Source organism: Bos mutus, chromosome 11 (assembly GCF_027580195.1).
Source record: "Bos mutus isolate GX-2022 chromosome 11, NWIPB_WYAK_1.1, whole genome shotgun sequence".
In the NCBI taxonomy this organism is placed as follows: Eukaryota; Metazoa; Chordata; class Mammalia; order Artiodactyla; family Bovidae; genus Bos; species Bos mutus.
Window position 1 is genome coordinate 20539604 of NC_091627.1, and position 24887 is coordinate 20564490.

At 47.9% G+C, this 24887-nt stretch overlaps 1 protein-coding gene across 7 annotated transcripts in view; it reads left to right on the top strand.

Annotated features, from left to right (window-relative positions):
- Positions 1-24887, top strand: part of GREB1 (growth regulating estrogen receptor binding 1) — a 135827-nt gene that overhangs the window by 45638 nt on the left and 65302 nt on the right. For 6 of the 7 annotated variants that reach the window (XM_070379126.1, XM_070379127.1, XM_070379129.1 and 3 more), the window contains 2 exons: positions 18418-18574; positions 23824-23943. In XM_070379126.1, the coding sequence (XP_070235227.1) occupies positions 18418-18574; positions 23824-23943 (277 nt within the window). Of the gene's footprint in view, positions 1-4108; positions 4349-18417; positions 18575-23823; positions 23944-24887 lie in introns of those variants that run through there. The other variant, XM_070379128.1, reaches the window with a different exon arrangement.

A 24887-nucleotide genomic window follows, 5' to 3' on the forward strand; every position in this document is an offset into this window, starting at 1 on the left:
TGGACCAGGGGTCACTTCTAAGACATCTTCCTCTTTGATTTTCGAGTCTCTCACTGAATGGGCTGGGTGACAAAGTATGCCCACCCTTCCAAATCTCTCAGAGGATTATAATTATAGGGTTTTTTTTTTTAATCCTTTATATATCCCGGTTTTTTTTCCTCTGGCTGCTTTAGTATCTTTTCTTCTCCTGGATGTTCTTGTTGTGCTTTGGTCTTTCTTCAGAGGCCAGGTGATCCTTGGGTCTTCATGTGAGTTTTGAAAAGAGAACGTTGACTGGGAGATTTGCAGCCATAGGTGGAGCTTGTGCTCAGGGGTTGATTTGGGTGCTCAGGACAGCATTTGGAGGCCTCTAAATACTAGACTGTGTCTATATTAGTGGCCCTAGTTCCCCTCGGTTGATTCAGTTTAACTGATTTCATGTTTTGCCAGGGGTGCACCACCTGAGTCCTGGAATTCCACATGTGGCCGTCGAGTGAGAAATGCAGGAGCCAAGTGCTCTGCATACAGCATTTCAAAGAAGTCCTCTGCTTTCGGCTAAACCCCAAGTCTGGGTTTCTGTAAGGCCAGCCAGCTTCCTCTCGTTACTCCCCCTGTATCAGCCACAAATCTTCTCTCCAGTCTGGCTTCTGGAGTTTCGTTAAACCTAAACAAAGACAGAAATGTTCAGGTCTCTTAAGGGAGGTCAGGTCCATCACACAACACAAGAGACTTTTGAGGTAGGTTTTGAAGGATGAGTAGGAGTTCATGTCATGAACGAGGTGTAAGGGCCTCCCATGCTCACAATGCTGGAGTTGTGAGCAGTCAGCGTCAGGCAGTACCAGATCCTCACAGTTGGTAGGAGTAGAGCAGATCGAAAGTGATCTAAAAACTCTCAGGCAAATGGTTTGCAAAAGCCAAGGCATCTTTGTTCATTAGTGGTGGTGACCATAGTCTCCAGGACGTTCTGTTGCACAGGTGGAGACTTTTTGCCTTTTGAAGGTCATCACTTCCAGCCTTTGTGGTTACAAAAAAAAAACCCCAACACAGTTGGCTGCTAGTTTGGTGAATCTAGGGGCTTCCCTGGTGGCTCAGATGTTAAAGCATCTGCCTGCCATGCAGGAGACCCAGGTTCAATCCCTGAGTCAGGAAGATCCCCTGGAGGAGGAAATGGCAACCTGCTCCAGTATTCTTGCCTGGAGAATCCCATGGACAGAGGAGCCTGGGAAGCTACAGTTCATGGGGTTGCAAAGAGTTGGACACCACTGACCTACTAACACACACACACGTGGTGAATCTATCCATCCTTGTCACATATAAGGTGGAGGGGATTTGGCCGGGAGGTGGGGTGAACAGTATTTGATATGAAATAGAAGAGAGGGGTTTATGGCAAGGAGATACACTGACACTGAGCATAGATGTGCAGATGTAAATTCGGAAGGAAGGCTCTTACCAGACATACCCATCGGAGCTGACACTCAGGTGAGCTCTCCTGTGCAGGCACCTGTTATTTTCACATCAAAAGCCTATTTTGACAGCAGCAGGAAAGCACAGTCAGTTCAAAGGTATGTAATACATACAAACTGCCTGATGAAGGCAATTCCTTCTTTGCTACTTTTCTTCTCATGATGATAATTTATGTCAGTTTAAAATGAGCAAATTATAGAAAAGATTAAAGAAGCATTAAAAACATCTTGAATTATTTCACTCTTATCATGGCCTTCAGTTCAGTTCAGTTGCTCAGTCATGTCCAACTCTTTGTGACCCTGTGGACTGCAGCACGCCAGGCTTCACTGTCCATCACCAACTCCTGGAGCTAGCTCAAACTCATGTCCATCGAGTCAGTGATGCCATCTAACCATCTCATCTTCTGTTGTCCCCTTCTCCTCCCGCCTTCAATCTTGCCCAGCATCAGGGTCTTTTCCAGTGAGTCAACTCTTCACATCAGGTGACCAAAGTATTGGAGTTTTAGCTTCAGCATCAGTCCTTCCAATGAATATTCATTGGCCTATACCATTCATGGCCTATACCGTTAGTATTTCATATGTGCCCTTCCCTGTTCTGAGTACCCTCTACATATTCATTCATGGAATCCACACAACACCCCTAAGAAACTGGTACTTTTATCCCTTCTTTCACATTGCAGAAACCAAGACACAAAAGGTTAGGGAAGTTGCTCAGGGACAAATGTCCATTAAGTCAGAACTGAAACCCAAGCCTGGGTCAAACCCAAGGTATCTCTCTCTAGATATGTTGCTTTTGTTGTCTAGTTGCCAAGTTGTGTCCGACTCTTTGTGACTCCATGGACTGTAGCCCGTCTGGCTCTGCTGTCCAAGGAATATCCCAGGCAAGAATACTGGAGTGGGTTGCCATTTCCTCCTCCAGGGGAGTCTTCCCAACCCAGGGATTGAACCTGAGTCTCTTACATCTCCTGCATTGGCAGGTGGATTCTTTACCACTGAGCCACCTGGGATGTGCCGCCCCACCCCCACTAGATGTCTCTTTCTATAATAAAATATCATATGCTATCATATGTCATATTTATATATGACATAGATGTGTATATATGTATTTCTCTCTTTCTATTTCTGTAAGAATTTAAAATCTTTTCCTTGCTAAACGGTGCATCCTGAGTGTATCCAGATTATTTAAAAACTTCATTCACAAAGCCACTTCCTTGTGGACTGTTGCTCTGATTACATTAATTAGATCATAAACAAGGCAGCGTTGTGTTTACATTTTTAAAATTATATACCTTAAAGCATGAAAATTAATTATCTCGAAAGCTCATAAAATTGAGAAAGATCTTTTTTTCCTGTATCTCTTTATAGTTAAACACCTAAGAATAGCCTTTACCTTGTTAAAAAAAAAAACCAAAGCACGTGCGTATGGTTATTGGAGACTGCATGAAGCCTTCCTTTCCTCTTGGACGTTTCTGTGGTTTTTAACACCGTGACAGGGCTCTGAGTGGTGGACCTTGTAGGCCCTTCAAGCAGGGTCACTTCCTCTTCAGTCCCCCGGGTCCTCAGATGTGATTTCCTCCCCCAGACCCCGCCCCTTGAGAGAAGCCCCGTCGGGGTTTGCCGGGTGTGTGGGTGGGGCGGGGGGCGGGGGCGGGGACTCCCACAGCATCCCTCAAGCAGGGCCACCAGGGGGCGCTGCCCTACCTGTCCTTGAAGACCTGGAGACAGGTGGGTTCTCACCTGCCTTGCTCGGAGTAGGGGCTCAGCCTGGAGGAATAGGTCTGTGACACGGGGCTCTTCCTTCCACCCCATCCATGGTTGTTTTGAACACTGAACCTTGAAACAGCTGAGAACTCTCGTTGCTGTGTGAGACACCAACAAGAATAATCCTATCTTTTGGGCTTTGTCACAAAAGGCAGATGACGTGGGACCCCTGGGATCTTGGCCAAGTCACCTTGTCTAGCAAATGGAAAACCCTGGAAAGAAAATAAAAATCACAGTTAAAGGGATCTGGCACATATGAGGGGGGCACCCGTGACTTCTTGTCTTCCCCTTTTCCAGTTAGGATTTGAGCAGGATTCCCCGATTTCCAAGCATCAGTTGCAACCGGAATGTGTAGGAAGATACAGACAAGAGCTGTTGTTTTCCATGATGTCCAGAGGGGTAGAAATGACTTCAGAAGAGAAGTCTGAAAACGAGCCTCTGTGACTCTTGGGGGAAGCTTCTGAGCGGGTGTGTCCCCTGCTGTGTGTGCCCAGCCAGAGGCGGCTCTTTGGAGGGCCGCGTGCCTCCCCAGGTCGGGGCCACATCTGCGGTCTTCTAGGGGCCACGAGGGCTGCCCGGTTCCCTGGGGCAGAACCGGTGCGCTTCCCTGACCCTTTGTTCTCTGCGCGAGAAGATGTGGTTCCACGCCAAGTACAAAACTTTCATGTTTGAAAAGACTGGGTTTAACTGCTGGTGGTCAGGCCAACAGATTGGTATGTACCTACATGGAGAGCACTCTGACCCAGCAAAACCCTTCAGTGCTAAGAAGATGGAAAACCGTGGCATTTGCCATCTGACCCAGCAGGAGCCTGGGGCAGATGGAGCTCAACTTGGAAAGTCTGCTGCTGCTTTCTTTTTTTTTTCCCCTCCTGGTTGTTGTTGTAGCCCCAGGAGCAGATACTGCCTTTGAAACCTTCCTGTGAGCTGGCTTGGTCCGCCTCTGCCTCCCCGGGCAGGGGCTGGGGAACCAGGGTGTCAGGCTGCCTGAATACTTGGCACTGTTCTCGTGGGCATCAAGGGCTCCCTGCATGATCAAAGGCACACCCCGGGAGGGGGGGGCCCGGCAAGCGCTTGTCCTCCACTGGTCTCAGCCTGCTCCTGGCTGGGTGCTTTCTGGCCGCCTGCAATGACCAGCTTCTTGTAAGGTACAGTGTATTCGATGTTGGGAGCGGAGCGCCCGCTTTAGGGGCGGTAGGGGGGTTGGAGAGGTGGGCCCTGGCTTTCTGGCTTATGAATAAGATGGCCCTGGCCTGTGTCAAGCAGAAAAATGGCAAAGTGTTTGTCTTTTCAGTAAGCTGAGTGAATCCACTTAATGCATTTGTTTCCTGATTTTTTTCTGTTGAAAATGTTATCTGAAGGGATTGGAGCTATTTAGTTTTGCACAAGGTGGACCCAAAACAGCAGAGAGTCGGATTATAATTGCTAAGGAAATGAGCCTCACTCTGTGGATCCTGCCTGGTGGGCTCTGGAAAGAGGTTGGTTTTTTTTTTCCTGTAGTTTCTTCCTCCCTGCAAATCTTCCCTGGCTTTTTTCTGAAGGTGCTTCTCTCCCCTTTCAGTTCTCCCAGCGGCCAGGGGGTGGGGACATTGTGTTGGCTTTGTGGCTCCGTTCCAGAGCGCTTAAGCAAGGTCCCAGAGGGAGCGCCACCTGGCATTGTGTGGACAGATATCTGGGTGGCGTGGTGCTGAGGTGGTTTTGTGGGGCAGGAGCAGCCCTGGTTAGAGAAACAACAGATTAGACAGAAGTCAAACCCTCAGCCTGCTTTTCTTCCTTAAACAACACCTGTGGAATTTATGAGTTCCTCGAGGGAAAATCTCAGAAATCTGCATGAGAATGGTGTTTCCTGCCAGGAAGACCTCAAAGAGTTTATAGGATGCCATCCTGAAGCCTGAATGCGTTTATGGCCATATCGTATATACAGGGCTGACTCTCCCTACGCTCCTTGAGCATCACGCCCACTTTCCTCCTGGAGGGCCCACCAAGGACATGGGAAACGTCGTCTTGAGAGGCCTTTGCTTTTGGTTTTGTTTTCTGAAACTTTGGGCTCATCAGAGAAAAGTTGTCATTCTTGTGTTTTGGCTGAAAGATTCTTAGCTTTTGCTGTAGGGATGAGGGAGGAGGAAGGAACAGGGACCCGTGGCAGCTCAGCTCTGAGCTGGAGTCTGGGATGCTGACCCTGGGTGCAGCCGGGTCTGTTACTTTCCGAGAGGCCCTGAGGTCAGCAGGGGTGCTGGGAGAGGGCCGTCTCTCAGAAAGGGCCATGTGGGAGGGTCTGAGGTCCTCAGGTGTGCTTTGGGTGTGACTCAGAGCTGAGGCAGATGGCAGAGGCAGCGGAAGACCAGCCTCTCGGAGGTCATGGATGGGTTTTCTCTCTCGCAGACTTGAACCCCAGTCTGCACTCCAGGGCACGGCCATTTTCTTCTCTGCTGTGCTGCCCTCTCCACGTGAGGCTTTGTATGTAGCTCAGCAGATGCTTGTGAGGGAACAGAATGCAAGTGGGGGGATGGCTGGAGGGTGCACTGAGCTCCTCTGACATCCCCCGGTCTCTCTCCTCCAGCACTGTGATGGCGACACCACCTCTGGCCTCTTCCTCTTTCTAAGTCCTGTCTCCCCCTCATTCAGCCTCCACGTGAGCCAGGCTTTGTGCCCTCTTGAAGTGAAGTCACTCAGTCACGTCCAACTCTTTGTGACCCCATGGACTATAGCCCACCAGGCTCCTCCGTCTATGGGATTCTCCAGGCAGGAACACTGGAGTGGGTTGCCATTTCCTTCTCCAGGGGATCTTCCCGACCCAGGGATTGAACCCGGGTCTCCCACATCACAGGCAGAGCCACCAGGCTTTACCCTCTGAGTCACCTTTCAGGCTATGCCCTCTGGAGTCTCAACATATTGCAATATTCTCCTACATTCCTCCTTAGGAAGCCTAGGCAATCTCTCTGCCATACAGTCTGTTCTGGCTGGCTTAAAGTCCTTGCCTGACTCTGCAGGGTTCAATCTGACCGTGTTCGCAGGGCTCAGCCTAGACTGGCCCTCGTCACCCTCTTACACTCGTGCTCCATCATCTGTGCATCACCAGTCACACGTGGGTGTCACCCCCCGGGATCCCGCCTGCATGTGTTGCCCACCTCCTGCCCGAATTCCCTTCCTTCTCTCTGGCTGGCAAACCTGTGCTCATCCCCTGACTCAGCTCTTCCCGGAGTTGCCCCAAGACTGACCTGAGTCAGAACCTCCCTTCCCATCTCGTTTCCTTCAGAGCTGCCCTCTTGCCTAAATCCCTGCTGAGGCAAGGGTCACACGGCTTTGTTTACCTGCGCTCTCCTCCCTACCTCCGAGTTTCTGCAGGTCAGGGACTCTGTGGCTTTCACTTTCACCCTGAGCTCCAAGGGGGAATGAAATGTTTCTGCCCTGAATCCAAATTAGACTGTTTAAGCGTTGCAGGTCAAACCACGAATCTAAGAGGGAGGTTCTCTGCTTCTCACGTGGGAGGCAGAGAACAGACACGGAGTTGTTAATCAGTGGCTTAGGACAGACCCAGCTGTCTGACCTCGGGCCTGAGACCTTCCAGACCTCCGCCGGCCGTGTCTTCTGCTTGAGCCCGGGGTGGCCCCGGGTGGAGGGTGGGTCTCTCTCTCCGGCCGCCTGGGGGTAATAAACAGAGTTGATGGCTGCTCCTTCGGCAGACCCGCTCCCAAGAAAGTGTTCTGGGCTCTGTGGGCAGCAAGTGAGCGTGGTTGCCCCCTGCGGCAATTGGAGCTTGCGGGGAGGTGGGGAAGGCAAACAAACTCTGTGTGGCTTTGTTGGGGGAGAAACCTGGAGCCCAGTGAGAGCGCTGGGGGTGGGGGGCAGAAGGGGGAACCGTGACCCTTGGCCTTGGTGTCAGCCAAGGGAAGATCAGGCACAAACAGGGCCCCGGGGCGGGAGAGTGTTCACGAGGAAAGAACAGAAGCGTACGTTGTGTGCTTGGATGCTCACGGGAAGGGCTCCCCTCTGACCCTGCTTGGAATAGAAGATAACCAGGTGAGTTCAGGTAACACCTGGGGCAGAGAGGCCTGAGTGAAAGTGAAAGTCGCTCAGTCGTGTCCGACTCTTTGCGACCCCATGGACTACATAGTCCGTGGAATTCTCCAGGCCAGAATACTGGAGTGGGCAGCCTTTCCCTTTTTCAGAGGATCTTCCCAACCCAGGGATTGGACCCAGGTCTCCCACATTGCAGGCAGATTCTTTACCAGCTGAGCCACCAGGGAAGCCTGAGAATACTGGAGTGGGTAGCCAATCCGTTCTCCAGTGGATCTTGCAACCCAGGAATCGAACCGGGGTCTCCTGCATTGCAGGCGGATTCTTTACCAACTGAGCTATCAGAAAGACATTAGGTAATACCCTTTCTGGATGACATCCCGGGGGTTGAAATAGAAACCTTCTCTGTGTCCCCTTGGTTCCTCCCTGGGGGCTTCCGAGGCTGCACGCGCCGCTTTCCGCTTTCCCACGGCACCATGCTCCGTCTCTTTGCCGTCTTCACTGTAACCTTGAGCACGTACGTGGTCTCCTTCTCCCTCTGCCTCCTCTTAGGACTTATTATATGAGAAAGAAGTGACTAGAACAGTTCCTGTTGTCAAGGAGCTTCACATCTTAAGAGGAAGGGAGAGAAGCTGTGTGGAAATGATTGCTATCTACTTGGAAAGGTACATTGCAATCGATGTACCCCTAAAGGAAGCCGGTTTAATTGTTGCTACTGGAGTACAGTGAATCAAGTCAAGATCTCTGACGTTCTAAGTTGGCATCTAGAAAGGAGATTTATGAGCAGTTAATTCCAATTTAAGACAGAAAACTGGAATTTGTTAATATCCTATATGCTAACAACCCTAGACATGTTAGTTCACTTAGTCCTCATCATCACTCTGGGAGGTGGTTTGTATTTGTATTATGCTTATTTTAGAATTTTCTTTCTTGCTTTCTTTGGCTGCACCGGTCTTAGTTGTGACACATAGGATCTTTTGTTGTGACACATGGGATCTAGTCCCCTGACCACGGATTGAACCCAGACCCCCTGCATTGGGAGTGAGGAGTCTTAGCCACTGGGCCACCAGGGAAGTCCCTGTCTTCATTTTACAAATGAGGAAATCAAGAGGTTAGGTAACTTACCCAAGGCCACACAGCTCAAAAGGAGCATAGTCATAAATTAAGCTGCTGTTGGTCTTATTCCAAAGTACATGCTTTTTACTACTCAGCAGGCAGATTATGGGGCTTCCCTGGTGGTAAAGAATCTGCCTGCCAGTGCAGGAGACACAAGAGACAAAGGTTTGATCCCTGGGTCGGGAAGATCTCCTGTGGAAGTACTTCCAGTCCGGTATTCTTGCCTGAGAAATCCCATGGACAGAGGAGCCTGGAGGTCTGCAGTCCATGGTGTTGTGAAAAAAATCTTAGTGACTAAACAACAGTGAGGCAGATTATGAGCACTTTTGCGTTTGAAAGATTGTTTGCAGTTGGTAAAGTCCAACTTGACTGAAGGGTTTAATATCTCACAATCAAAGGGACCTGCAGGCCCATCTCTCAGAGTCCTGCTGGTTTTGACCTAAGTGGACACTATGGCTTAGAACCAAAGAACTTGCGCCCAGCACACCGCTGGGCTCAAGTCTCCACACACAGAGGGACCCAGCAAACAGGGTGCAGGTGAGGGCGCGTCCACATGTTAACTGGAGATCTGGGTGGGAAGGGCTGGCTCTGATGGGTGAGCGGCAGCTTTATTTTTATGAGCGGAGTGACCAGTGTGCAGCAGCTAGGGATACGCAGAGTTGGGTGTTATCTCAGGAAGTGAGAGCCAGCCGTTCCAGGAACTAATAACTGTTGTTGACAGATAGGAGCTCTGGGTTTAAGTAGAGGTGCCTCCTTACTTGACCAATAAAAGGCAAAGTACATGGTACTCAGAAAGGAACAGCAGAATCACTGTGGACCCAGAGTGGACACAGCACTCCTCAGGGTCCCCAGGCAGTGCTGGTGAGCTTTTTTCTGTTTTAAAGGGTTTTTGATGTGGAGCTTTTTTTAAGTCTTTATTGAATTTGTTATAGTACTGCTTCTGTTTTGTTTTGTTTTCTTGGCCCTGAGACATCTTAGCTCCCTGACCAGGGATTGAACTTGCACCCCCTGCATTGGAAGGTGAAGTCTTAACCACTGGACCACCAGGGAAGAGCTTTTTTTCTTGTTTTTTTTTTTCCTTTTTAATATTTATTTAGCTTCATCAGGTCTTACTTGTGGCACATGGGATCTTTAGTGTCAGCATGTGGGGTCTAGTCTCCCGACCGGGATGGAACCCAGGCTCCCTGCGTTCAGAGCCAAGAATCCTAGCCACTGGACCACCAGGGAGACCCCCCTGGTGAGCTTTTAAAGTGAAATGGATTTTCTGTCACTGGGGCAAAACTTTTGATAATTCTATTCTTTAAAAAGTAAACAGAAAAAGGTCACTTCAAGGAAAGGCTGGTGCGAGCATATTTTTCTTTGGAAGGGCTGGAGTCTAGTTTAATCCTTGCTTTAATCTCCAGGAAAGAGCTGATCGGGCTGTCAGAGAGGGGACACTGTCCAGACCCTGGGGGCTGGCCAGCTGGTGGTTTGTTCTTCCTCTGAAGCTGCAGTGAGCCTGGTCAACCTCCTCCCTCCGGGAGACCTGGTTTCAGGTAGCATTCTTAAAATGCTCTTGATTTTCTTTGTCTGGCTAGAAATGTGTCTTTTTAAGTTTGGGGCTTTTCATTTGCTGAGGCTGTGTTTTCTTGTCATGGCAGCCCTCGTTTTGGTAAAATGCTACTAAGGAAGAGCCCAGGATTTCTAACCAAAAGATTTGGCATATTTGGACAAGTGTACACCATTAATAAAAACAAAAAGAACTTGAAAAAAATGCTCCCTTTTCTGAAATCACTAAAAGCCACGATTCACTTACTTAGGGCCCTTCTAAATCTAAAATTGTCTTAAATGTGACATTTTGGACATTCTCTTCAGCTCATCCTGCCTCAGTTTCCATAAATATAAAATGAGAACCACGCTACGTGCATTTTTAGGGCCATGGTGATGATGAAATAAATGATAAACATAAACCAAGAAAAAGGTCTGCACCAAGTGAACCTAATCATTGACGACTGTTATTTTGATTCTTAAGTAAAATGCTCTTGGGGTTTTTGTTGCATTGCTAAAGGAAATGATAAAGATGTGAATGAAGACAATAAATGCTTTTGAATCCCAGACACAATCTCTTCATGCAAAATGAAGATAATAGTACTTTGGCCACATGACTGCTGGCACAAAATAGATACTAAACAAATATTGGTTTTCTTATTCTTTCATTCAAATTTGGCCCCTAAATATATGTGTGTGCTAAGTCGCTTCAGTCCGACTCTTTGCAACCCCATGGTCTGTAGCCCACCAGGCTCCTCTGTCCACGGGATTCTCCAGGTAAGAATACTGGAGAGAGTTGCCATGCCCTCCTCCAGGGGATTGTCCAACTCAGGGGTTGAACCCATGTCTCATATGTCTCCTCCTGTCTTACCACTAGCACCACCTGTGAAGCCCCAAATGTATGTACGTATATATATATATATGTATGTATGTATGTATCAGATCAGATCAGTCGCTCAGTCGTGTCCGACTCTTTGCGACCCCATGAATCGCAGCACGCCAGGCCTCCCTGTCCAACACCAACTCCCAGAGTTCACCGAGACTCACGTCCACTGAGTCAGTGATGCCATCCAGCCATCTCATCCTCTGTTGTCCCCTTCTCCTCTTGCCCCCAATCCCTCCCAGCATCAGAGTCTTTTCCAATGAGTCAACTCTTCGCATGAGGTGGCCAAAGTACTGGAGTTTCAGCTTTAGCATCATTCCTTCCAAAGAAATCCCAGGGCTGATCTCCTTCAGAATGGACTGGTTGGATCTCCTTGCAGTCCAAGGGACTCTTAAGAGTCTTAAGAGTCCAATGGACTCCAGTGTATTCTGTATATTGTAAAATATATACTGACAAATAATATCATGATTAGAGAAAATAGATATGAACAGGGGTTTTTATATTTTCTTTTTTGTTCTCTTTGGATGTAATTCTGCGTCTATGTGTGCATGTATGCTAAGTTGCTTCAGGCATGCCTGACTGTTTATGACCCCATGGACTGTAGCCCTCCAGGTTCCTCTGTCCATGGGATTCTCCAGGCAAGAATATTGGAGTGGGTTGCCATGCCCTCCTCCAGGGGATCTTCCTGACCTAGGGATCAAACCCACATCTCCTGTGTCTCCTAAATTGCAGGTGGATTCTTCACTGCTGAGCCACTGGGGAAGCCTGTACTGTATATGTAAACTGTATATGTAAGTACTGTAATAGGGACTGTATAAGGTCAGTCATATGGTTCAGTGAGTATGGGTAGAATCTTCTATGAATGGGTGCCAAGTCTCTTCAGTCATGTCCAGCTGTTTACGACCCTATGGACCATAGCCTGACTCGCTCCTCTGTCCATGGGATTTCCCAGGCAAGAAAACCAGAGTGGATTGCCATTTCCTCCTCCAGGGGATCGTCCCAACCCAGGTATTGTACCCCAGTCTTGTACATCTCCTGCATTGTTCAGTTCAGTCGCTCAGTTGGGTCCGACTCTTTGCGACCCCATGAATTGCAGCACGCCAGGCCTCCCTGTCCATCACCAACTCTGGGTTCTTTACCAACAGCGCCATCTGGGAAGTCTCCTATGAGTAATTGCAGGGTTTTATGGGCTCCCAGAGCACATTTAGCACAAGAGGATGTCTGGTTTTGGGTGTGTGTGTCTGCTTAGTCTGGTGAGGCCAGCTTTCCAGTGCTGTCCTCTGGAAGTTTGGAAGAATGCTGTAGCTTTCTGTAAAACTGGGAAATGCCTTGCCACCACTGGCAAAAACCACTAGCAGGTAATGGTAATACAGATTTATAACCCTTCAGCTGAGGATGTCTGAGATTTTCAATTCTGCCAAGTTTAAACGTATTAACGCCGTGTTGCATGGAAGATTCTTCAAGATGGGCTTTTAATTCCAGACCAGGCACGAGCTATGTATCATTAGACAGCTGTCCCAACCTCTCTGAGCCTTAGTTTCTTCATCTATAAAGTCGGGATACAGATGGGGAGAGAAATAATGATCTGATAGAACTGTTGCTAAGATTAAAATCACTGATGCTTCCAGTGATGCTTAGCAGGGTGGCTCGCCTTTGCCGGAGGTCTGTAGTTCACCTGATCTTCAATTGCTCTTCTACTTAGATTCTGTAGGACATCCGTCATCAGTTTTTATGACTGCATGTTATTTATTTTTTAAAAGTAACCTTCAGTTTTTAGTAAAAATAAACATGCTCTCAGTCCAAAAAATTAAATGTTATAAACTTTAAAATGAAGAGTAGGACTTCCCTGGTGGTCAGTGGGGGAGGACTCTGTGCTTCTTTTGCAGGGGACACAGGTTCAATCTCTGGCCGGGGAAGTCAGCACCCACGTGCTGCTCGGTGTATAATGTTTTTATTTCTTAGTGCATATACAAGTTATGTTTACTCTATACTATATTAATGTGCAATAGAATTATGTCTAAAAAATGTATGTACCCCAGTATTGCTAAAAAATATTAACCATTATCTCAGCCTTCAGTGAGTTAGAATCTTATTGCTGGTGGAGGGTTGGAAATATTATGAGAATTACCAAAAATGTAACCAAGACAGGAAATGAGCAAAGCCTGTTTTTTGTTAATTTTTATTTTTTATTGATGTATAGTAAATCTATGAGGTTATGTTAGTTTCAAGTGTACAGCAAAGTAATTCAGTGATATGCACATGTATATATATATGTTCTTTTTCAGGTTCTTTTCCATTCTAGGTTATTACGAGATATTGAGGAGAGCTCCCTGTGCTATGTAGTGGGCCCTTGTTGTTTACCTAGTTTATATATAGTAATATGTTTATGTTATAGTTTATATATAGTAATATATAGTACTATGTTTATGTTAATTGCCACTCCTAATTTAACTCCACCAGGCCTCCTGCCTCCAAGTATTCCCTCCAGTTTTATTCCAAACATCTCTGTCCACCTGACCTGCTTAAAACATGACCTTTATCATTATAAACCCCTCGTTCTGAAGCCTCAGGGTTGTCAACTACTAAAGTGGGCTTCCATGGTGGCTTAGCAGTAAAGAACTCACCTGCCAATGCAGGAGACCCAGATTCGATCCCTGGGTCAGAAAGGTCCCCTGAGAAGGATATGGCAACCCACTCCAGTATTCTTGCCTGGAGAATCCCATGGACAGAGGCATCTGACAGGCTATGGTCCATGGGGTTGATGAAGAGTTGGACATGACTGAGCCACTAAATAACTACAATAACGACAAAGCAGTGTCTAATTTTTACTCTCAGTTTTGTTTTTTCCCACCATAGTTCCATCTTCACTACTTGTCAAAAGCCCTCATTTTCTTTTTCTAGAGCATGTCTATATTCGTGGAGCTTTCTTGCCTTTGTACCTTCCTGTTTCTTTCTCAATTGCTGGTCTCAATTTTGGGCCAAAAATACCCTACTCTTTCTTTTGGCCTATTTTGGGTACCAGCCCCTTTGAACCACTCAAGTTCTCATTGATTCCCCCCAAGACCTCCGCCCCCGCCTTACGTTGTAGAAATTATGGACTCTAGTACTTTTTGTCACTTGTCATTTATGATACGATCTGACATTCTTTAATTTATTTGTTTCCATCTGATCTTCGTTGTGACATGCAGGATCTTTAGTTGAGGCCTGTGGGATCTTGTTCCTGGACCAGTAATTGATCCCGGGACTCCTTGCATTGGGAGTGCGAAGTCTTAGCCACTGGACTACCAGGGAAGTCCTGATCTGAAATTCTAGTCTTTTCACACGCCTGTTCCATTTAGCTAGAAGTGAATGATCCTGCGCTGACTACCAAGTGCTCTGCTAGGCACTTCCATTTTCTATCTCTTGTATACCCCACGATGACCAGTCAGTCCTTTAGAGTGCCCATTTTACAGATGAGAATACTGAGGCCTAGTGAGTCGCTTTCTTTCTCTCCATCTCACACCAGGCTTCTGTGCATTAAGGTGAAGGCCATGGTGACGGGCACTGCTTCGGATTCTGTGGTTGAAGAGCATTGCCCACCAGTGTTGGGAAGGGCTGGGCCAGGCCTTGGAAGGCAGGCAGCGGAGGGGTTGGGGGAAAGGAACCCCCTTGGTTTGCAGACTGGAGTCACTGCAGCAGGAAAATATTGCAGAGACAGTGCCCAGGGAGCAGCGGTCAGAGCCCAGCCCCGGAGGTCACAGGTGCCCAGGGAGCAGTGGTCAGAGCCCAGCCCTGGAGGTCACAGGTGTTGACCTGGATCCACAAAGCACGGAGGAGGGGTTCGGCTTTGAGGTTTGGCCCTGAACGAGGCTTTTCTCTCTCCTGACTTCTGACTCCCCCATCTGATGGTTGGGGGTTCCTCGCAGGCCAGCGGGCCCCAGCAGGGCCGGCATCTCAGCCTGCTCTGCCTTCTGATCCCAGGCTCTGCCCCCGGTGGGTGGTCTCGTCTGTGAGCTGGAGCAGTGCTGGGGTGGGTAGGAAGTTCCCACGCCACCCAACGGTGGTGCAGTGGGACGAACAGCAAGGGCCACGACGTTGTCAGATGGTTCTCACACTCTTCCTCCATCCTCAGTTACCAGCACTTACTTGGGCTTTCAACTGCCTCATTGGATTGGAGTAGGGTCAGTTTCTCTCTACCTCTGTGCTTCTAGACTTTAAAGCTTTGGTGTGTGCTTAGGGTTGTAAAATGAAATTTCCATTTTTTTGAGTGTGAGCATTCTTTCATGTTTTGTCCCTTTTGTGTTTCTCCCTTCCTCCTCCCCTCCCCTCTCCCTTCTCCCTTCCTCCCCCACCGCCCTCCACCCCCAATTCTGTTTTCTTTCCACAAGACTTCTTGTAGGCTGCTTATCATCCCTGGGGCTAAGATTCGGAACCCCATCTTTAAACTGGGCTCCATAATATCGCTCACATGTGTTGAGCGAGAGAACAGGCCAGGTGCCTGGCACTCGGAAGCTGGACAGTGTTCGTTTTCTTTCTTCCTCTTTACGGCTCTGTCCACACCAGGCATTGCTCTGTCTTAACCCCTGGAGTCCTCCAGGCTCAAGGTGCCGGTCAGGCATCAGGTGTACAAGACCTTGGGAAAGAAGAGATGTTCTGGATGCCCTGAGCGTTTCTTTCAACCCTCGAGCATGCTTCTGCAGGCGCTCCTCGTAAAATGGGCCGGACTTAAAGCTGCTTTCTGTGTGTTAAGCTCTTCAGACAAAGATCTATAGAAATAGGAGCTGTGCGTGATGTTATTAATTGGCGGCAGCTTTCCATGGACCACCCCGAATGGAAACGCACACAAGGGCCCCCAGATGTGGCCGGGAATCCCTCTTTCTTGGATTGAAGGATGCAGCCAGTCGAGAGGAAAGGCAGTCGCAGAGCCCTGGAGCCTCTTCCGACTGTTCCGGTGGCTCGGCCGCTACCCTCTGTCTTTCAGGAGCACTTTCTTTTTGTTGGGGCTAATTCCTGTAGCAACCCTCCCACCAGCTCATTTCCCCAGGCTGTAAGCTGGGGCTGACCAAGGAGGTGTGGCGGAGGGGGGCAGGGAACCTGTGCTCAGGCGTTATTGCCTCAAGCAGGAAGTGTTTAATGGTTTCCATTTACTGTTAGTTGGAAGAAGGAAGGCTGGACCTTTCTTCCAACAGAAGCGGAAATCAGCCTGAGGACACCACCCCATTTTACCCTCAGGAGGGGAACCAGAGTTCCTTAGGGCACCAGTGGTCCCGTCTTGAAATTGCTCGGCCACCTATAGCACCAGGACTCAGAGAATCTCCTACCTACATCTTAAGTCAACGTGATCTGTGAGGCGGTGCCTGGAATGTGAAGCCAGTCTCACAACTAGTGTGGCTGGCGGTGTGTCACTGTGATGAAGCCGGAAGCCACTGTCCTGAGGTCATGTCGGGGCTGGCATCTTCTCCCATTTTTTTGGCCGCACCAAGCAGCTTGCGGGATCTTAGTTCCCTGACCAGGGATCGAACCCGTGTCCCCTGCTGTGGAAGCACAGAGTCCTAATCGTTGGACTCCCAGAAAATTCCCCATCTTGTGCTATTTAAAGTCAAATATCACTTTAAGAATCAACGGACACATGAAATAGATGAGAGCATAGAAAAGTTGAATAATCTGTTTTCATCCCTTTAAGAGAGTTTATCTTTTCTTATATGATAGCAGATTTGCAAAAATCCATCCAGCATCTGTCTAAAAGAAACCCTTAACAAATTTTAAAAGTAGTTTTTAAAGGCCACGGTTGTGATTATCCAATGAAAATTAGAAACACATAATATAAGGCTAATCCTTCTTCCTCTCAAATTTTGACTGTTTAGAAATTAAACCTACATTTCTGGATAACTACTGGGTCAAAAAGGGAATCAAAAGGGAGATCATAAACTATCCAAAAAGAAATGAAAGGGGACCTCTTTACACGAAGCCTAGGGGTCACAGCATAAGAAGTACTCAGGGAAAAACGTATAGCCTTAAATATCTTCACTATCAAAGCAGTCATATGGAAAATAAAGATGAGGATAAAGTAGTCATTTTAAGAAGTTTGGTAAAAAGTACAACATGTTAAACTAAAAGGAAACAGGGCGATCTAAACAAAAAACTAAATGAAATAGAAAACAAGCAGAACACATTAGAAACGAATATACATTTAAATGCCAGTTCTTGGCCAGGACTAAATATAGAGATTTAACCACATGTCTGATTCCAGAGAAATGTCTGAGCGAATATCTGAACTTTCCCTCAAGGGAATGTGATGCAACCATTAAAATGGTTCTGACAGCCTTTGTAAGAGGATTGGCGGAAATGTTTATGTCAAATGTGAAGAGCAGAATCAAAAAGTTTATCATAGAGTGATAGAGCCATGTGGATACAGCCTTCCATGTCCCTCCTGTTTCCCAGGGAATTAAGTCTGCAAAGAGTACATCAGAGTATCAGAGAGAACGGAGTATTGACAGGTGCTCAACACAGAGGCAGGGTGCAGACATTGCCTGATGGAAGGAAGGACCACATACTGTATGATTCTATTATCGTGTGTCTACAGACATCAGGTGGCTGGCTAGGGCTGGAGGATTGGGGACTTGGGGGTGACAGCTAAAGGGTATGAGGTTTCTTTTGGGGGTGAGGACAGTGTTCTAACACCAGTTGTGTGATGCTTGGACCACATGTGAGTATACTAAAAACCATGTATTTGTACCCTTAAAAAATGGAAGTATAATTTATTTACAGCATTGTGTTAGTTTCTGGTGTATAGCAAAGTGATTCAGTTGTACATATATATGTTCTTTTTCATATTCTTTTCCATTATAGTTCATTACAAGATATTGTTATATATAGCTCCTGGTAGGAACTTTATGGTAGGACCTTATTGTTTATCTGTTTTATGTGTAGCAGGTGAATGGGATGGCAAGCGAATTAGATCTTAAGCTGCTACAAAAAAAAAAAAAAAAAAATCACATTGATTATCTTGGGGCATGGACGCAATGATTTTCCTCCTGGTTTTCCACCCTATTCTGTAATTCCCAGATTTCCAGATGTAATTCTGTATTACTTGTCTAATGGATACCACGATAAAGTAATAAACACTGTAAAGCAAGAATGTTCCTATTTGGCCTTTTAGCAGAGGAGGCCGTGATGGGCAATCTGCTAACCTTCCTCCTGAGAAGGTGAGCGGAGGCCGGGTCCGGTAATCCTGAAATCGGGGACTGGTTGTCATGGATCGCTGCTTTGTCGGCTGCCGTCACACACAGAAAGTGGCGCAGGGCTATTCTTCTGCAAGTCAAGGAGAAGAAAGTGTCGTTTTTGTCTGGGGTCTCTCAAAAGCAGGATCACCTCTCAGGGAGAAGCTGGGGGCGTTGCTGTGAAACCTGTGGACGACTAAGAGCCAGTTTCTAGTAAAATCTCCTAAGAGGTGTCAGACTCTGCTGAGTGCTAAATTAGGGAAAGCTGTTACTTACATAACTTCCTGTAATTGCCCGGCAGGAGCAGTCCCTGAAAGCCACCCGCTCCTCCTCTTGGCTGAGTGGGGGATACAGGGCCCTCCCCTCCTGGCAGCCCAGATCTCTTCTACCTTTGGGCTTCATGCTCGGGGGTCAGGCTTTTTAACCGCAACTGAAATGCCATTTTAAACAGAAGACTCCTCTGTCTCTCTTGAAGATGGGAAACTCGTACGCTGGACAGCTGAAGACCACGCGGTTCGAGGAGGTCCTGCACAACTCCATCGAGGCCTCCCTGCGCTCCAACAGCCTGGTACCCAGGCCCATCTTCTCCCAGTTGTACCTGGAAGCAGAGCAGCAGCTTTCCGCTCTAGAAGGTAGGAGATGTGTCTGTGCCCTTCTCTACTGTGTGCGGGAATGTTCAAGATGGGACTTGAAACTCTTTCCTCTTCCACTTGGTGTAGCAACTGTTGGGTCTGGCAGAATGGAATTATTAGGAAACAGAAAGTTGCATGTGCGTCCTTACTTGGCTAAAACTCAAATTTAAGTCTCAGCCATAAAGTTGCAAGGAATGAGATGATTCACTGGACTAGTAGGAGAAAGAAAGGCCGGTGTTAACTTGTTCTCAATTGGTTGTTACTTACGCTCATGAAAGGTTTTGATGGTCTGACTTGGATAAATAAGATATTTTAACATATTTTTGACCCTCAGTTATATATATATATATATTTCCTCTGTGATCTGTGGCCCTATCTTTGCAAAGGCGTGTAAGTACTTTTCCATGTGATAGCAGTTATGAGAGCCCTCTACTACTACTACTACCACCACTAAGTCGCTTCAGTCGTGTCCGACTCTGTGTGACCCCATGGACTGCAGCCCACCAGGCTCCCCCGTCCCTGGGATTCTCCAGGCAAGAACACTGGAGTGGGTTGCCATTTCCTTCTCCAATGCATGAAAGTGGAAAGTGAAAGTGAAGTTGCTCAGTCGTGTCCGACTCTTAGCGACCCCATGGACTGCAGCCTACCAGGCTCCTCCATCCATGGGATTTTCCGGGCAACAGTACTGGAGTGGGGTGCCATTGCCTTCTCCGATGAGAGCCCTCTAGAAACTGTTAAAAGCCAAGAATAAAGCCTTATGAGTTTAATGTGTACCAGCAATAAATTATCTTCGGACATGGGGATAAGTTTGGGGTTTACTTAATTATCCAGAGAATAAACTGGTTGTATTTTTCAGTCTTCAGTTTACATTTTCATAGTCACGTATCTTCAAGTCCAAAGTTGCCCCACCCCCTTATCTATTGCTGAAGAAGTCGTTTTGGTCACTTGTCTTCCACTTGAAGTTACCTGCAGACTTCGCTTAGCTTTTGAAGTGAAAGACGGCTGTGGTTTACAACAAAGATGAACTCATTAAGGAAGCCTGCAGTGTACCAGGTCCTGTCTTAGGGTGGTCGTGGTGTGTGCCTGTGTCCCTGTGTGTGTATGGTTGTATGTGCAAGGTGGGTGTGGGGAAGGTGGGCTGGGGACGGTTGCATTTTCCAAGAGAAAATGAGGCACAATATCTGATATCTGATCGTCCCTCTCTAGGAGGGAGGCTTTCCTGTGTCACTCTTTAAAGCATTTTTACAAAATTAATCTTGCAAATAGCAACAGCTAAGGACCTAAAGGAACTGGCTCTGGGTCTGAGAGAAAGTAGATTGTGGTCAAAAGCAGGAGTCAGGAAACCCAAGGGTTCTCTGGCATTCACATCAAAGTACCAATGATTTCCGGCCCAGGAAGTTTTACTGTGACACTGAGGGGCATTTGAGGAATAACTGGGGCATCTTTTACAGTCCATGTTTTCGACTAGCTGAAAGACTTGTGAAATATGTATTAAATGATCATTGTTAACTTCTTACAGTATCGAAAGGCTTAGCTGCTAATGGGAAATGAACAGTAGTACTCATGATAAGTACTCATGGTCAGCCCTTCTCGTTTATGATATGAAAACCAGCTCAGGCCCTCTCTATCATTTTCCCGTTTGTCTGGCAAGCAGCATAGAGAGACCCTCCCGGATTTTGTTTCTCTAGCGCTGGGAGGTGGAGAAGGCAATGGCACCCCACTCCAGTACTCTTGCCTGGAAAATCCCATGGATGGAGGGGCCTGGTGGGCTGCAGTCCATGGGGTCGCTAGGAGTCGGATACGACTGAGCGACTTCACTTTATTTTTTCACTTTCATGCACTGGAGAAGGAAATGGCAACCCACACCAGTGTTCTTGCCTGGAGAATCCCAGGGACGGGGGAGCCTGGTGGGCTGCTGTCTATGGGGTCGCACAGAGTCGGACATGACTGAAGTGACTTAGCAGCAGCAGCAGCAGCGCTGGGAGGTGTGGGGAGGGGGTTGGTGAAAAGGAGGAGATGGTCGATTTGCTAAATGTCCCTATCAGTCGAGCACTCAGCTTGAGCCCCTGGTTTCTGCATCATAGAACGTGGTGCACAGGGTTTGTTTGGTCTGTCTCTCTGTCGGGATCTCTTATCTTATTTCTGTCCTTCCTCAGACAGTAACATTAAGGATGCTTTTTATGACCAGGGCACTGGTATCCCAAACACCCCTAGATCTGTTAACATTTTCTCTATTTGCAAGGGCAGTTCAGAGGGGCCCTGTTACTTTGTTCTCCAAATTAGGGGTATGACCTTTCCTAACAGGGGAGAAACCGTTTATGTGTTATTTTATTTTTTTTTAAAGGAAGGCCAAGCAAACCAAACAAATACACCCTTCAAATTTGGGATAAGTATTTATTAAACAAGATACAGGTAAATTCCTGTCGTCCCACCCACTCAGAATGTCATACAGTTTCTTCTCATGTAAAGAAAACAAAACTTATTCTAAAACATCAATACTTTCATACACCATGGGGTGAAGTGCTATCATGACATCTCTGGATACCCACGGTTGAGTTTTAAGATCCTAAGCTCCCAGTCCAATTGGTTTTGTCTAAGGCCATTTTAAAGCCCTCATTCTGCCAGAAGACCTTGGTAAACAGTCTGGTTTAGTCTGGCCCTGGTTAGGAAGTCTCCTCAGGCTTGCTGCTGGCTGACAGATTCCATCAAAGACCCTGGAATGTCTGATGTAGACCTTTGACCTTTAATCCCGCTTTCTTAGCAGAAAGCGGATTCTTGGCAGCCACTGGATTTTGAGCCCTTTCTTTGACTTTCAGAGGCTTAAGACCCTCCTCTTTCATTCTTTCCGAGAGTCTGCATTCCTGCTCTTTTTGGTTGAACAGAATAAACCTGCAGACATTCCTGTGCGTGCCCTCCAAGCTCCGAAAGCCTGGCTTTCTTTCCCCTTTTCACTCTAATTGTTGGCTCTTTGCTGTCCCCCTGCTGAGCCCCGGTGAGTCCCTGGTTCACAGACTAATCTTGATTTTGCAGAGCCTTCCAAGCCACCCACTCCGTAGGCGGCTAAAGGGTGGTTTCAGTCCCCGTGGGGACCGTGCTGCATGGGTGGCACCTGGAGTCTGGGCATGACTCTATACCTTCTGCTAAAACCAACCACGCCTGCATTTAGTGGCAGGAAGGAAGCGTCTGAAAGAGGCTCTGGTGTTTATCCCTTCAACTCCCTTTGTGTTCTTGCCTGGGTAATCTTTTTACAGTCTCCCCACCACCTCTGTGTCCTCCAGTCCTAGAGGGAGGCAGACACCAGGAATTCTTGCTTACTTCCGGCTGTGACCTTCCCAAGGTCATGGGCCTGGGCTGGCTCGAAATGTTCAGTTTCTTCTGCCTCTTGTCCTTCCGGCACGTTTAAAATAGGGCTTCCCTTGTGGCTCAGATGGTAAAGAATCTGCCTGCAATGCAGGAGACCCAGGTTTGATCCCTGGGTCAGGAAGATCCCCTGGAGAAGGGAATGACTACCTACTCCAGTATTCTTGCCTGGAGAATCCCATGGACAGAGAAGCCTGGCGGGCTACAGTCCGTGGGGTCACAAGGAGTCGGACGCGACTGAGCAACTAACACCTTTAAAGTGGTGACCACCCTGAGGTTATGCTCCCAGCCCGCTGTACTGATTAAATCACCCTTGGAATGTTCTGTGCAATGCTGAGTGCCGTGTTTCCCCACGGAGACTGTCACAGCTCAAGGTGGCCTTCTATAACCACCTCATCTTAAAGAGGCAGGATTTGACGCCCAGAGAGGTTAAGTAACTTTCCTGAGGCCACACAGACAATGGCAGATCCAGGGACTAAAACTGGAGTTCCCAGATTCCTAGCCTGTTTTTCTGTTGCGCGTGATTTCGTCATTAACTGGAAAACACGTCACATACTGAATGGATGGGTTGAGAGCCAAGGGAGGTGAGAGTAGAAGAAATGGCAGCAAAGGGGCTGGCACAAGGGGAAGAGACAGGAGACACAGAAAAGAAAGGAGCAGCTGTCCCTGGCCTCGGCTATCTAAGGATGTTTGTAGCAGCCCTACTGTGTGAAGAAATCTGGGTGCTATTTATTAAATGACATTTAAAGATAGGCAATTTGAGAAAGACTTTTTACCCAAAACATCTCTTAAAAGAAGTTTGAAAACTCACTGATGTGAAACCCTTTTTCTCTAGCAGGCTGGGTAAATAAGGGGTGTGTGTGTGTGTGTGTGTGTATGCGCGCGCCCTCTGTGTATACTCCAAACAGTTGGGAATTACAATGATTCGGAAAAAAACAGGAACAAACTTTTTGGCTAACTCAGTGGTTTCCTGAGCGCTGCCTCTGTGTGTGTGAGATATTCTGCTTGGGGCCTGAATTCCTGAATAACAGCAGCACCCCCGGCCCCCAGGAGCTCACCACGTGGGGAAGGCCAGCTCCTCTGCTGCGGAGATGGAGAGCACGCACGAGGAGAGTGGGGTTTCCCTGGCCAGTTGCTGGCTCTCCTGGCCTGTTCCACATTTGCCATTAGTCCTAAAGTACTATTTCACTTGAAAAGTTTCCTATAGGCATAAAGTCGCTGAGAGGGCCTGACCCTGTGCTGGTTTGTTTTGTGTGTGTGACAACTTCTGGTGTGTTTATATTTCTAATAATGTATACATCTAGTTTTCCCTTGGGGATAAATAACAGCATATGGTTTGACTCCTGTCTTATTCAACGTAAAGGCCGTTCACACTGTATTTCAGGTTCTATTTTACGACAAGGACAGCAGCTTGGGCACCAGATACAGCTGGGAACAGGCTGGCTGTGCTGCCTAGCAGGTGGTTGAATCACTGGGTCTCTCTGAACCTCAGTTTCCTTACCTGTAAAATGGTCCCTGGGTTACACTGTGGTTCCTCCCACACAGCTGTTATTGGAGTGCCTACTGTGTGCAGACTTTATAGTCGGTCCTTGTCAGCAACTGTATACATACCGAGCTCTGTTGCTCATGCAGATATGTGCAGCTGTGAGCGCTGGGAGGGGATGTGGACGTGTATTTTCTGAAGTCCTAAGGCCAGGCTTGGAGCCAGAGTCTGTGACCTTGGGAAAGACATCCGGTCTGAGTGAGCCTTGACCCTCGCCCCTAGTGAAGAAGGGTGATGGTGCTCAGCTTAAACAGTGTGTCTCTGAGGACTGGTTAATTCCTAACTAACTGGGGCTCACCATGTACTTACTTCTGCCTTGGTCATCACTCCCCTATTCCACGTCTAGGTGGAAGCCGAGTGGACAATGAAGAAGAGGAAGAGGAAGGGGACGGGGGGCTGGAACAGAACTGTCCCCCAAACCCCTACCAGATGCACCCCCCGCCTGAAGGATGCTGCACCACGGACGGTGAGATGCCCACTGGGCTGTGCGCTGAGAGCCCCCCGAGCTGTGAGCTGAGCCCATGTCCCCAAGATGATGGATGAAGGGGAACCACCCCATACTTGAGAGTCAGACCTGGCTCCATCGTGGCCCTCCCCACCCCGCTCAGAAGCTTTGAGTAAATGACTTAACTTCTCTGAGCCTCGATTTCCCTGTCTACAAATTAGAGGCAGGACCACCTGCCCAAAGATGATCACATGAAAGCCTTCCAGGGCTTTTCCCACTCAGTGCCTCACACAGTGGGTGCTACTTCCTGCTTCCTGCTTTGCCCAGGAGCAGATGGGAGAACTAGGAGCCAGTGCCTTGAAAATGGTAAAGCAGATGTCCCTGGAGGAGAATCTTACTAAGGTATAAATATCTTATGGGTTTGCAGGGAAGGTCTTGGGGTCTCAGAGTTCACATTAGCCCATGTCATCCCTCTTGGTCATTAAAGATGGGAAAACACAGGGCATGGGGCCACTTGTGCCTTCGGGGAGAGAGATTCCCAGAAAAGGTCGATCCAGATAAATCTCGGCTGTTTCCCTCTTCTTCCTTTTTTCCCTAAGTATTTCTGGACACTTAATTTAAAAATAAGAAGCATGTTTAAGGGCTTCCCAAGTAGCACTAGTCGTAAAACATCTGTAAAGAGACGAGGGTTTGAATCCTGGGTTGGGAAGTCCCCTGGAGGAGTGCATGGCAACCCACTCCAGTATTCTTGCCCGGAGAATCCCATGGACAGAGGAGCCTGGCGGGCTGCAGTGCATGGGGTCGCAAAGAGTCAGACTTGACTGAAGCAACTTAGCATACGCACAGACGTTTAAACGCTCTGAAATAGAAAAAGTTCAAGTGCGTAGTGTCCCCCTCTACTGATGGGACTTCTCTGAGACCATCATTACCAGGTCGTCAGCCTGAATTCCTGCCCTTGGCCTGTG